This window comes from Coenobita brevimanus, chromosome 94, assembly GCF_032717465.1.
Source record: "Coenobita brevimanus isolate Jiangsu-jjx chromosome 94, ASM3271746v2, whole genome shotgun sequence".
Lineage (NCBI taxonomy): Eukaryota > Metazoa > Arthropoda > Malacostraca > Decapoda > Coenobitidae > Coenobita > Coenobita brevimanus.
In genome coordinates this window covers 13,283,355-13,296,066 of record NC_137047.1, presented here as the reverse complement: position 1 = coordinate 13,296,066, position 12,712 = coordinate 13,283,355, and the positions used below count along the sequence as shown (strand labels likewise).

At 41.3% G+C, this 12,712-nt stretch overlaps 1 protein-coding gene across 1 annotated transcript in view; it reads right to left on the bottom strand.

Annotated features, from left to right (window-relative positions):
* LOC145413007 (uncharacterized) overlaps window positions 1-12,712 on the bottom strand; it is a 468,549-nt gene that overhangs the window by 311,284 nt on the left and 144,553 nt on the right. Inside the window, exon 14 of the mRNA XM_080282828.1 lies at window positions 671-811. Coding sequence (XP_080138954.1) covers window positions 671-811 — 141 coding nt within the window. The remainder of the gene's footprint in view (window positions 1-670; window positions 812-12,712) is intronic.

Here is a 12,712-nt window from a genome sequence, read left to right as displayed (position 1 = left end):
GGGGTATCATATATTAGGGTACTTTTAACATGTAAAGCCATGTGGAGTGTTTACCAGCCTTGGGTTTCCCCACAGACCAAGCCCAAGATCCACCCAAATGAGCCCCAAAACAAGTTTAAAGCCAATCTAAATGGCCTAACAGCAGTCAAGGAAGCTAACCTAAGACTAACACCTGTAAATAACTCATTAAAACCAATAAATAAAAACTGAAAACCGTCAAATATAAGTCCAGAAAAACTCAAGTTTAGTAGACTGTACCCCAAAATGACAATGTTCACCCCACCAATGGTTAAAAAACATTAATCTAAGTCAAAAAACAATTTATAAATCAACCTAAACACAATTTTAGTCTAAAATATAATCAAAACCGGTAAAAAAATCAAAACCCATTGTTAAACCGGGCTTTGGCCATCGTTAGGTGGGGTATGGTGGTATTTCTACCCCCATCGTTAAGCCGGGGTATCGCATCTAGGGGTATCATATATAGAGGTAGTACTGTACTGTACCAATTTTCACTTAAAATTGGTTCATAAACAACAAAAATATTGAAATTATTCTAGGGTGACAGTGCAGTGACTCATCCTGTACTTTTGTGATGAAATCTAAGCAACTGAGAATTAGTTCTCTTTATTACTACAGGTGTATAACTTCAAAGAAGGTAGTTGCTCACCATGGCATTGTCCAGTAACAGGGTCTGGAGCAAATCCAGGAGGGCAGCGGTGGCTTGGCTGGCAAAGGAAGCTTCCCAGGGTGTTCAAGCACTGCTCCCTCACTGCACAGTTGTGTAAACCATCAGTGCACTCATTAACGTCTGTAGGAAAACAAATGCAATAAAGTTGGTCCTTTCCTGTATTTACAGTGTGCTATACAATTTCATACAGCCAAGGAAAGAAGTCATAAAATCACAAACATCATTACCACCAACCCTTTAATCCTTTTAGTAAAATGATGCATACTCTTTTTACTTGCTGCAATCAGGCAATCTTATTCACGTTGAGGTACACTTCTTAGTGAAATGGTAGTCACTCTTAATGCCTTCATATGATGCCTTTTTGTTTGATCATTCATTTATAAAGGCTCCAACATGCTCCTGTGCATCGGTCTTGGTCACTCACTTGAAGTCTTTCATGCTGCTTGATCTCTAGCAGCCTCTGCATTCAGTTCCTTAACCCTGAGGTCATACTCTATGACCACATTCCAAATAAAAAAAAACTATTTCAAGCTATCTCTCACAACTCTAACCTCAATGTTCATTCATTCATTCATTCATTGCCAGACGCCATATATCCCAAACGGGGTGGCCAGGGGCTTAGAGTTAATTGTTTTACAGGGGGGGGCACTAATCCTCCACCAACCCCACTTGACACGTAGGGAGAAAAGGGAAGGCACTGGACACTTGATCCCTGTCTCCCAGAATCAGAGTTTAAGAAGAGGATTCGAACCAGCGCTTGCAACTGCGTGAGTACAGCAGCTTACCAAGCGAGCCATTTATTTCCCTTATAAGACATCACTTGTGGGCAAGTTAAATAATGCTTACAAATTTTCTTCTGGATGTCACCATAAAATTTTGGAAGCTAAGTGAAACCACTAGAAGTCAATGAACTAAAGGAAAATCATGCAATGTTTGCTCTGGCCACATTGCCTATCCATTTATAACCAGGTCTCCATTTCTAACCTTTCATCCACAGCTATCAATTTTTGGAAAGTTCACAGCCTCCACCTACATTTAAAACCCATAAAATCCCATCTTATATCCCCAGCAATGGAAAGGCAACTGAAACATGCTCAATGTTAGGAAACGCCACCTACTCCTACCCAATTTCATCACAATCATTATAAGCAAATAATACATGAGTGGTGTTCTCTCTCAATCTTCTAAAATACTGTACTTATATTAACCTCTTTATTGTGATGACATACTTTTATTTTTCCATTCTTGCTGCAAGATTATTTTTTATTAAATATGGAGTGAATTTATAAAATTTAAGAAGCCAAACAGTATTAATTAATTCCTTGATTATTAGAGGTCCATTCCTAGCCTGAATGAATTAAAGTGTCTAGTGCTAGCCTGAATAAATGAAAAATGCAATATCACTGTGAGGGGGTTATACTGCGGACAAAAAAAATCTACGTGTTTTTCTACTCAACACTACATCAGGATGCACCCTTAGGAAGAAGGGTTGCAACAAATTTATACTACCACTAAGCATTTCAAAACGTGATAGTAGAGATCTTAAGAGAAGGTATATTACTGAGAATTTTATTACTGCTGAAATGCTGCATTCAGCCAGTGGACATATCTCCATGGATTACATTATCTTACCTGGTCATTCTGATTGCAAGCATACACACGCACGCATGCACACACACAAGGAAGAAGTAAAGGAAAAAAATGATAAGAGGACACAGGAAGAATGTAATACTTTTTTTTGGAGAGTATTGGATATGAAAGTAAGGAAATGGTATTTAAGGAAATAGAAGTGAAGGAAACTAAGGGGGATGGTTGTGAAAGATCAGAAGTTGAGGAAGTGGTACGGACAGAGAGTAGGAGAGAAGAGGGTATTAATAATGTCAAAAATAATTTGAAGGTGATATATACTAATGTTGATGGTTTCATATCGACAAGAATCGAAATTAATGATTTCTTAAGAGAACATGAACCTGATGTCATGTGGTTTGTAGAGACCAAATTAAGAGAAGATATTGATGTTCATTTGGGAGATGGTAAATACAAACTGTGGAGAAAAGACAGAAAAGAAAAAAAGGGAGGAGGAGTGATGATAGCAGTGAAGAACAACATAAATGTAGATACTGTGGAAATGGGAGAAGGCAGGGCTGAAGTGATATATATGAAATTAGAAACTGGAGAGAATGTTAAGAGAGATATGGCGGTAGTGCATGTTCCCCCAAAGATGAGAGCATGGAAGGATGACGAATACCATGAGATGTTGTCAGATATGGCTAGCTACTTGCAAAAAATAAGTGAGAAAAGCAATAATATAATTTTGGTGGGTGACTTTAATTGTAAAGAGGTGAACTGGAAGGAATGGTACTCGGGAGGCGGCGAGGATTCGTGGGGCACTATGTTATTAAATATAATAATGAATAATGTGATGACGCAATGGGTCAAAGAAGAGACACGGTTTCGAGGTGAAGACACACCAGCAAGGTTAGATTTACTGTTCACCAAAGAACCCGATGTACAGTAACCCCTCCAATATCCGGATCAATAGAGCCATCGGTAGGTTCGGATATTGGTTTCGTCCGGATATTGGGCCCCAGCTTATGGACTTGTACTTATGGACCCTAACTCAGAGAAACACCTATACAACTCCCTCCGGACATGCATAGCACCTATTTAACACCCAAATCACACCAATAAGGCACATAAATGACTGAAATAAATGCAAAAGAAACATAAAATGAGGGTTTAGAAGTATGTTCATACATTAATAAACATTCTGGTACTTATGGACCCTAACCGAACCTAACTCTGAAAAACACATTCCTACTGCACATGCATGAGGTAAGTATAGTATGGAAAAAAGTACAGTATGAAACATTCTGGTAAGTATAGTATGGAAAAAAGTACAATATGAAACATTCTGGCTACTTACAGCAAGTCCCTGGCCACCTCGATGAATAACTGCCTCCTCTCGGACTCTGACAGTAGGAACGATTTCCAGAAGCACTTGCAGTACACTCTTCCTGAAGTCTTGCACTGAACTTAGTCAATAACACACAGAAGTCCGTTCTCTTCACAGTGTTCACTTTAGTCCAAATAATGTTCCAGTTAACTTTCGTGTTGCACATAAACTTTTCCCAATCTTTTCAATTTCTAAAGCCAAAACAAAGAAGGTTAGTTACGTTAAATTTTTTTTCTACTGAGTCTTTTCTCTCATTTCGAAAACCTTAACACAACACACCGTTTTTTTCACTGCACAACACTCAAAATTCCCGTGTGGTCTAGTGGAGAAGTTCTTGCTGTTTATTCACCGTCAGAGTCCGAGAGTATCACTGGCAGGCGACCAAGGGGTGCATCGGTGGGTCGTGGTGATGGCGTACCGACTACAGAAGACTCTGAAGATAGCCGCAAACTCACATCGAGTGGTGACTCCACTGTAGCTGATGTGCTGGGCTGTGGCTCGGAGCATGAGGGCCTGTCTTGGGGAGGCAACGGAGTGGAACCAGGGCTGGGCACAGCGGGGGTCACGGGCCTGAAAAAACTGTCAATCGTTGACTGACGCAAGGACCGACGATTCTGGCGATTGATGATGCGCTGCCGGAAAGCACGCACTTCCTCCACGAGTCCCAAGGGCCCCATCTCCCTGTCGCAGTCCGGATGTTCCAGGTAGTCTAGGACGAACTCTAGATGTTCCCTGAGTGCGCTCAGCTTGGGGATGGCTGGAGTAGTGTCCTGCTGAGAGAGTCCGCATCATCGTCGCCTTCGTCGTCGGAATCTTCAAGTTCGGGACTGACACCAGCAACCGAAGACGCGATCTCGATATCAGACAACGTCTGATACCCAGAATCGCCCTCGTCGTCGTCCAACCACTCACGAACATCGTCCACATCAACATCGTCGCCGTGCGTACGTAGCCGTGCATGGAAGTCATCCACGTCAAACCCTAGAAAATCGTACTCCACATCTGTTCTGAGAAGCAGACGAGACCAACCATTTTCAAGAGTTTTCACAGGGACTTCCTTCCATGCACTAGCCCAGTTGTACAGCGCAGACGATGTTGTAGCCGCGAAGGTTTTCCAAAGTCCGTTTGCCTCGAGTGTCACGTCCTTCCCTGCGCTCGTCCTCGTCCTCGAGAACAACCATCACCTCGTCCAGGAACTTCCGACGTTACAGGCGCTTTGTTGCCACGATCACTCCTTGGTCCATGGGTTGAATGAGAGCAGTCGTATTAGGTGGCAGAAACATGCACCTAATACGGCCATTCTCAGCAACCAAGTCCTTGTCGCACGGGTGGGCAGGTGCATTGTCGAGGAGAAGGAGAGCCTTTACCTGGTCGCGAGGAATTCCCAGTGTCTTCGTCTGGTAATGGATGACCTCCTTGACGAAGTGATGGTGAAACCCGTCTTTGAAAATCACAGCTGTGAACCAACTTTTCAAAGAATGGTACCATACGACAGGAAGGACATCCATCACCCCACGAAGGCACCGAGGCTGCTTTGCACGGCCAACAATAACGGGCTTAAGCCGGTGCATGCCGTTAGCACTGGCACAACACAAAGCAGATATCTGTTCCTTGGAAAGCTTGCGGCCAGGTACACGCTTCTCCATCTCATCGGCTAGAGTGTTCGTTGGCACCAAGCGATAGAATAGCCCAGTTTCGTCTGCGTGATAGACTTGACCGAGAGTGAGGCCCTCCCTGTCGATCAAGCCTTTCACCTTGTGCCGAAACTCGTCAACTCCATCCTCGTTAGCGTCCAATGCTTCGCCATGTGCTTTACGGTTAGTAAGGCCATGTCGCAACTTGAACGCGAAGAGCCAACCCTCGGATGCCTTGAAGTCTAGGGCGTCGTGAAGCCTTCCAAACTTCTCAGCAGCAGCCTTCAGCTCCGTTCCATGTACCATCACACCAGTTGCACGTTGATGTCGGTACCAAATCAACGTGGATCGGTCGATTTCTGCAAACTTGGGGGTAAACATAACCTTCCTTTCCACGTTGCGTTTGCTTCTCGACAAGAAGTCAGCCGTGTACTGCATGAGTTTGTCTCGGGAACGCTTGATATCGAACAAAGTCGACCGTGCCAGGTTAAACTCACGGAGAATGCGTGAAGAAGACCAACCCGCATCAACTTTCTCCAATATCTCCCGTTTCTTCTCCAGAGTCAACACCACTCTCTTCCTTTTCTCAGGAGGCGGGGCCATCATCACACAGACTAAGAGGAGGGCAGAGAGCAGCAGGAGGCCTTGCAGCAAGTATGGCACCACCACAAAAGCGAGCACGTGGGCAGCCATTGCGAAGAGCGTAGGTCCAGTCGCGGTGAGAGACAGGCGGGAAGTGGGGAGGATGCAGCGGCGCTCTATCGGACGTCGGAGGAATGACGAACCAAAACAATGCTCTCACGTGGCGAGTTCATATTACGGACGGCAAAAAATCGATTTTTTTTTAAATTTTTTTGGATTTTCGGACCATTTTGGGAATGTTTGATCCCAGGACGATAAGATTCGGTTAGTGGGGATGTTCGGTTATTGGGCGTCCGGATATTAGAGTGATTACTGTAATAGAATCATTGGAATATCTCTGTCCTTTGGGAAAAAGTGATCACGTGGTCATTGAGTTCCAGATGTTAATAGGAAACGTCGAGCCAAGAGATGAGCTTCATAGACAGGGAAGATACAACTTTGGGAAAGCAAATTTTACAGGACTGAGAAACTTTTTTGAAAATGCGGATTGGAGAAAATTCAGAGAAACAAGAGAGATACAGAAGAAGTGGGATATCTTTCTAGACCTCTATAATTTGGGAGTGGAAAAATTTGTACCAAGAGTAAGAGGGAAAGAATACAGGAAAAAGGAGTGGTTTAATAGAAGGTGTATGATAGCAAAAAAAGAGAGAGATAAGGCGTGGAACAATTGGAGAAAGAGAGGTAACGACAGAACAAAGGAAGAATATAAAAGAACAAGAAATGAATACACAAGAATACGTAGAGAAGAAGAAAGGAATTTTGAAAAAGGTATAATTGACAAATGCAAGGATGAACCCAAACTGTTTTATAGATTTGTTAATGGCAAACTGAAACAAAAGGAAGGAATCACCAAGCTGAAAGCAGAAGGAGGTCTTTAAGGATGCGGCAATGCAAGCAGAAATAATGAACAAACGTTTCCAGTCAGTTTTCACTAAAGAAAAGGAGCTTGTGGAAGGGAAGGGTGTGATTAGAAATGTTCCGGTGATGAAAGATATAAAAGTGGAGGTACAGGAAGTGTATAAATTACTGGAAACTCAAGATGTAAGGAAAGCCCCAGGACCTGATGGAATTTCTAATTGGGTACTGAAGGAATGCAGAGAACAACTGGCGGATAAAATTCACAGCTTAATTGTATGCTCACTGGAAGAGGGGAAAGTGCCAAAAGAATGGAAGAGGGCAAATGTGGTACCAATTTACAAGGGAGGAAACAGGGAAGAACCCCTGAATTATAGACCAGTGTCTCTAACCAGCATGGTTGCAAAATTGTGTGAGAGAATCCTGAAAGACAGATGGATAAAATATCTGGAAGAGATGAATATTTTGGCTGAATGTCAGTTTGGATTCAGAAGTGGAAGGTCATGTGTTTCTAACTTGTTGAGCTTTTACTCAAGAGCGATTGATGTGGTACAGGAGAGTGATGGTTGGGTGGATTGTGCGTACTTAGACTTAGAGAAGGCCTTTGACAAGGTACCTCATAAGAGACTAATGTGGAAACTAGAATATATAGGAGGACTAAAGGGAAAACTTCTGGAATGGATGAGAGACTTTTTGAGAGACAGACAAATGAGGACAGTAATAAAGGAAAAGATGTCTGGATGGAGGAAAGTAACAAGTGGAGTCCCTCAAGGCTCAGTGTTGGCGCCAGTAATGTTCCTGATTTACATAAATGATATGGTAGATGGAGTGAACAGTTATGCAAGTCTGTTTGCTGATGATGTAAAGATCTTGAGGAAGATAGAGGTTGAGGAGGATTGTAAAATACTGCAGGAGGATTTGGATAGGATACACAATTGGAGCCGGACGTGGGAAATGAAATTTAATGTAAAGAAATGTAAAATATTGGAAATGGGTAAAAGTACCAGGAGACCATCACTGAATTATTTTTTGGGTAATGAATTAATCACAAAAAGGAGAGAAGAGAAAGATTTGGGAGTGCTGGTCCAAGATAGTTTGTCACCAGAAAAGCACATTAACAAGATAGTTGGAGAGACTTATAAGCTCTTGACTAACATAAGAGTAGCATTTCATTATATGGATGAGGAAATGATGAAAAAATTGATAGTGGCCATGATCCGCCCCAGGTCTGAATATGCAGCGGTAGTGTGGTCCCCACACAAAAAGAAAGATATAAACAAGATTGAGAGAATACAAAGAACAGCAACGAAGATGGTCCCCAGTCTGACAGACCTGTCATACAGAGAGAGGCTGGAAAAACTGGATTTGCCTTCGTTAGAGGAAAGGAGAAAGAGGGGAGACATGATTGCGGTGTTCAGGACCATGGTGGGAGTAGATAAAATTGACAAAGAAGATCTGTTTGTATGGGATAAGAGAGCAACAAGAGGACATGGAATGAAATTGAAAAAGTCAAGCTGCTTGAAGGATATCAAGAAATACAGCTTTCCTTACAGAAGTATAGACTTATGGAATAGCCTGGACAAAGAGATCGTCCAGTCTAAAAACTTAAACGAGTTTAAAGTTAAATTCGACTTATTGAGAAACAGCGACGGAAACCCACGAGCATAGTACATTCCGTGTATATCACAATTAGGTATATTAGGTAAATACTTAAATATTTGGAATGACTTAGACAAAGAGGTGGTGCATGAGAAAAACATGTGTGTAAAGGTAGACTTGATAAATGTGGATATGGAGACAGGACAACACGAGCATTGCTCAATTCCTGTATACTACAAATAGGTAAATACAAATAGGCAAATAGGTAAATACACAGTAATTAAAGAGTTACAGAAAGACTAGACTTACGGTTTACGAAAGAACCCGATGTAATATCTATCTATCTAGCCCGACGCCCTAATCCCGCAAAGGGTGGCCGCAGACAAAACGCCTCCAAGTCACTCTGTCACCCACCATTTGACCCCCTCCCCCCAACTCACCCCCCCCTCCCTCATATACCTCTCAACTCCATCCCTCCACCTCATCCTCGGTCTACCTCTCCCTCTCCCTCCCTCCACCTCACCTACATACACCCTCTTAGTCAGTGTTTCATTCTCCATTCTCTCCACATGTCCAAACCACCTCAGTGTATTTCTCCTAATCTTCCCAACCACATCCACATCTACCCCACAACGTTCCTTCACTTCTTCATTCGTCAACCTGTCCCTCCACGTCACTCCACATGCTCCTCTCAAGTAACTCATTTCCACTGCTCTCACTCTTGACTTGTTCCCCTCTTGCAAGGTCCACGCCTCGCTTCCATATGTCAGGGTAGGGATCACAATACCATCATGCAGTGACCTCTTAACTTCCATACTCACCTCCCTATTTCTCATCACTGCTTTCAGTGTACCAACAACCTTTCTTCCCTGCTGTACCCTTTCATGTACTTCATCCCCCAAAGTTCCATCCTTACTCATCACACTACCCAAGAACTTGAATGCACTCACATTCTCCATATCCTCACCATCCAATCTCACTGCACACTCTGTGACTTCATTCCTCTCAAACACCATAACTTTACTTTTGTTTACATTAACTTTCAGCTTCCTCCTCCTACACACTGTCCCAAATTCATTCACCAAACCTTGCAACTCCCATTCATCTTCACTCAACAATACTGTATCATCAGCAAACAGCAACACCGGAAGCTTCCAAATCTCACCCTAATTCATTAACGCCACCCCCACATCCACTGCCCTACCCTGCACCTACTTTACAACCCCATCCATATATATATTAAACAGCCATGGAGACATCACATACCCCTGTTTCAGTCCCACATTGAGATCAAAGAACTCACTCAGCTCACCATCCACTCGCACCGTAGCCCTAGCTCCCTCGTACATACTCTTCACAGCACTCAACAATTTCCCCTCCAATCCATATATTCTCAGTACCTTCCACATACCTTGCCTATCTATTCTGTCATAAGCTTTCTCCAAGTCCATGAAGGCAGCATACACTTTCCTTCCCTTCTCTAGATACTTCTCCACTAAACATCTTAGAACAAATATCTGATCTACACACCCTTTTCCCTTCCTAAATCCCCCTTGTTCTTCTCCAACTAGCTCCTCTGTCATATGCCTAACCCTATCAATGAGTATTCTACCATATATTATACCAGTCACACTAAGAAGGCAAATACCCCTATGGTTACCACATACCTAAAAAACACATTAACAAGACAGTTAGAGAGACATATAAACTCCTGACTAATATAAGAGTAGCATTTCATTATATGGATGAGATGATGAAAAAATTGATAGTGGCCATGATTCGCCCCAGGTTAGAATATGCAGCAGTAGTGTGGTCCCCACACAAAAAGAAAGATACAAACAAGATTGAAAGAATACAAAGAACAGCATCTAAGAAGGTCCCCAGTCTGGCAGATCTGTCATACAGAGAGAGGCTGGAAAAGCTGGATTTGCCTTCCTTAGAATCAAGGAGAAAGAGAGGAGACATGATTGCAGTGTTCAGGACCATGGTGGGAGTAGATAAAATTGACAAAGAAGATCTGTTTTTATGGAATAAGAGAGTAACAAGAGGACATGGAATGAAACTGAAGAAACCAGGCTGCTTGAAGGATATCAAGAAATATAGTCTTCCTTATAGATGTATAGACCTGTGGAATAGCCTAGACAAAGAGATCGTCCAGTCTAAAAACTTAAATGAGTTTGAATGTAAATTTGACTTATAGAGAAACAGAGACGGGACCCCACGAGCCTAGCTCAATTCCTGTATATCACAATTAGGTAAATACAGTTAGGTAAATACACACACAGGGTGGACAGTATCTATCTAGATTTCAAGAAAGCATCTGACAGAGTACCGCACCAAAGACTTTTATGGAAACTATACCATCAAGGAGGAATTCGAGGCAAACTGTACTGTTGGATGCAAGATTTTCTCAGAAAAAGGGAAGTGAGAACAGTACTAAGGGAAATTACTCATCATGGAGAGAAGTGACTAGTGGAGTTCCACAGGGCTCAGTGCCGGCACCAATTGTGTATCTGGTGTCTATAAATGACACAGATAGTAACAATGAAAATGAAAGCTATCTAAATATGTTTGCTCATGATGCAAAAATACAAAGGAGAATTACTAACACAGACTCTTGTAAATAGCTACCAGAAGAATTAAATAAACTTCAAGAATGGAGTTATACATGGCAAACAGAATTCAATAATCAAGTTTGGTAAAAGTGGGAAAAGACCAGATTGGGATTATAAGTTAGGATGTAAAATCCTACACCTATCAGAAAGAGAGGACCTAGGTGTGATTATCAATAACAGACAATCTCCGGCTGACCACATAAGTGAGAACGTATGGAACATGTATACTCTACTTGCAAATATGAGAATAGCATTCACATACATAAATGAAGACATGCTGAGAAAGATAATAACATTATTCATCAGACCAACCCTGGAGTATACATCAGCAGTCTGGAATCCTCATCTCAAAAAACATATAGATAAGATTGAAAAAGTTCAAAGGGCTGCTACAAGATGGGTACCAAGCTTAAGGGATCTAAGGTATGAAAAAAGACTAGAAAAACTGAATCTGACAACACTATAGAAGAGATGGAAAAGAGATATGATTATGCTATAAATATGCATATCAGGGAAGGAGAAAATAGACATAATGAATATATAACCTATGGGCAGCATCAGCAAGAGGACACTGCAAAAAACTGCATAAAAAGAGAGGTGAGAAAGACATAACAAAATTTAGTTTCCCAAACAAGGAAACTGATCAGTGGAATGCACTACTGAATGAAATAGTGTGTGCCAAAATAATTCATAAATTTAAGATGTACGATGAAAATGGTTTAAGACACAGGAAGGTACGAGCTTGACTTATTCCTGTAAAGACACAATTACGTAAGAACACACACACACTTACATTATTGATTTCAACAACAGAGTGTATCACCCTCCATTTGGCAAAAGTGACCATGCAGTATTAAACTGCTACTTCAGGACTGCATATGCTATGGTTAGCAGTAATTAAAGTTACAAAAAAGAGCCTAAACTACAAAAAGGGGAACTACCATGATTTGGAAATAAATTGGGAGAAGGAGCTTAGAGGACAAGATATAAATGATACATACAGAAAATTCCATAAATTTTATGAAACCGAAATTATGTCCCTCTGCACAAAGAAACAGAAATAAGGAAAAAGAAATGGTTTAATATAAAATGTAACAAATCAAAAGAGAAACCAGACTTATAAAAAAAAACACAATAGTAAGAGGGCATATATCAGCTATAAACAGGTAACAAATGATTATACAATGATAAGGATAGAAGCTCAAAAACAAAAGGAAGACATTAAAATAAATGTGGTAATAAACAAAAGCTTTTTTAAAGCTACATCCAAAGCAAAACTAAAGTTAAAATAGAGTCCACTATGGATTAGGGGATACTCTATATCCAAGAAGATATTTGCGAAGTACTTAACAAAAAAATCCAATCAGTTTTTACAGAAGAAAGTAATTCTGAGAAGGATGATAAGAAAAATGAATGCCCACACATATTACCAGATATATGAATACTGGAACAAGAGTTACAGGAAGAGCTGAGCAAATTAGACAAAGGAAAGGCGAAAGGTCCTGATGAAATTTCAGGTTGGATGCTACATGACTGTGCAGAAGAGTTAAGCAGACCAAAATATTTAATATTCATGTAGTTCTTAAGTCAAGGTAAACTACCTGATTTTTAGAGGAAGGCAAACATTGTTCCCCTGTTCATGAAAGGAAATAGACAGAATCCACTCAACTACGGACCAGTATCCCTGACCAGTGTTGTATGATACTAGAAAAACTGATAA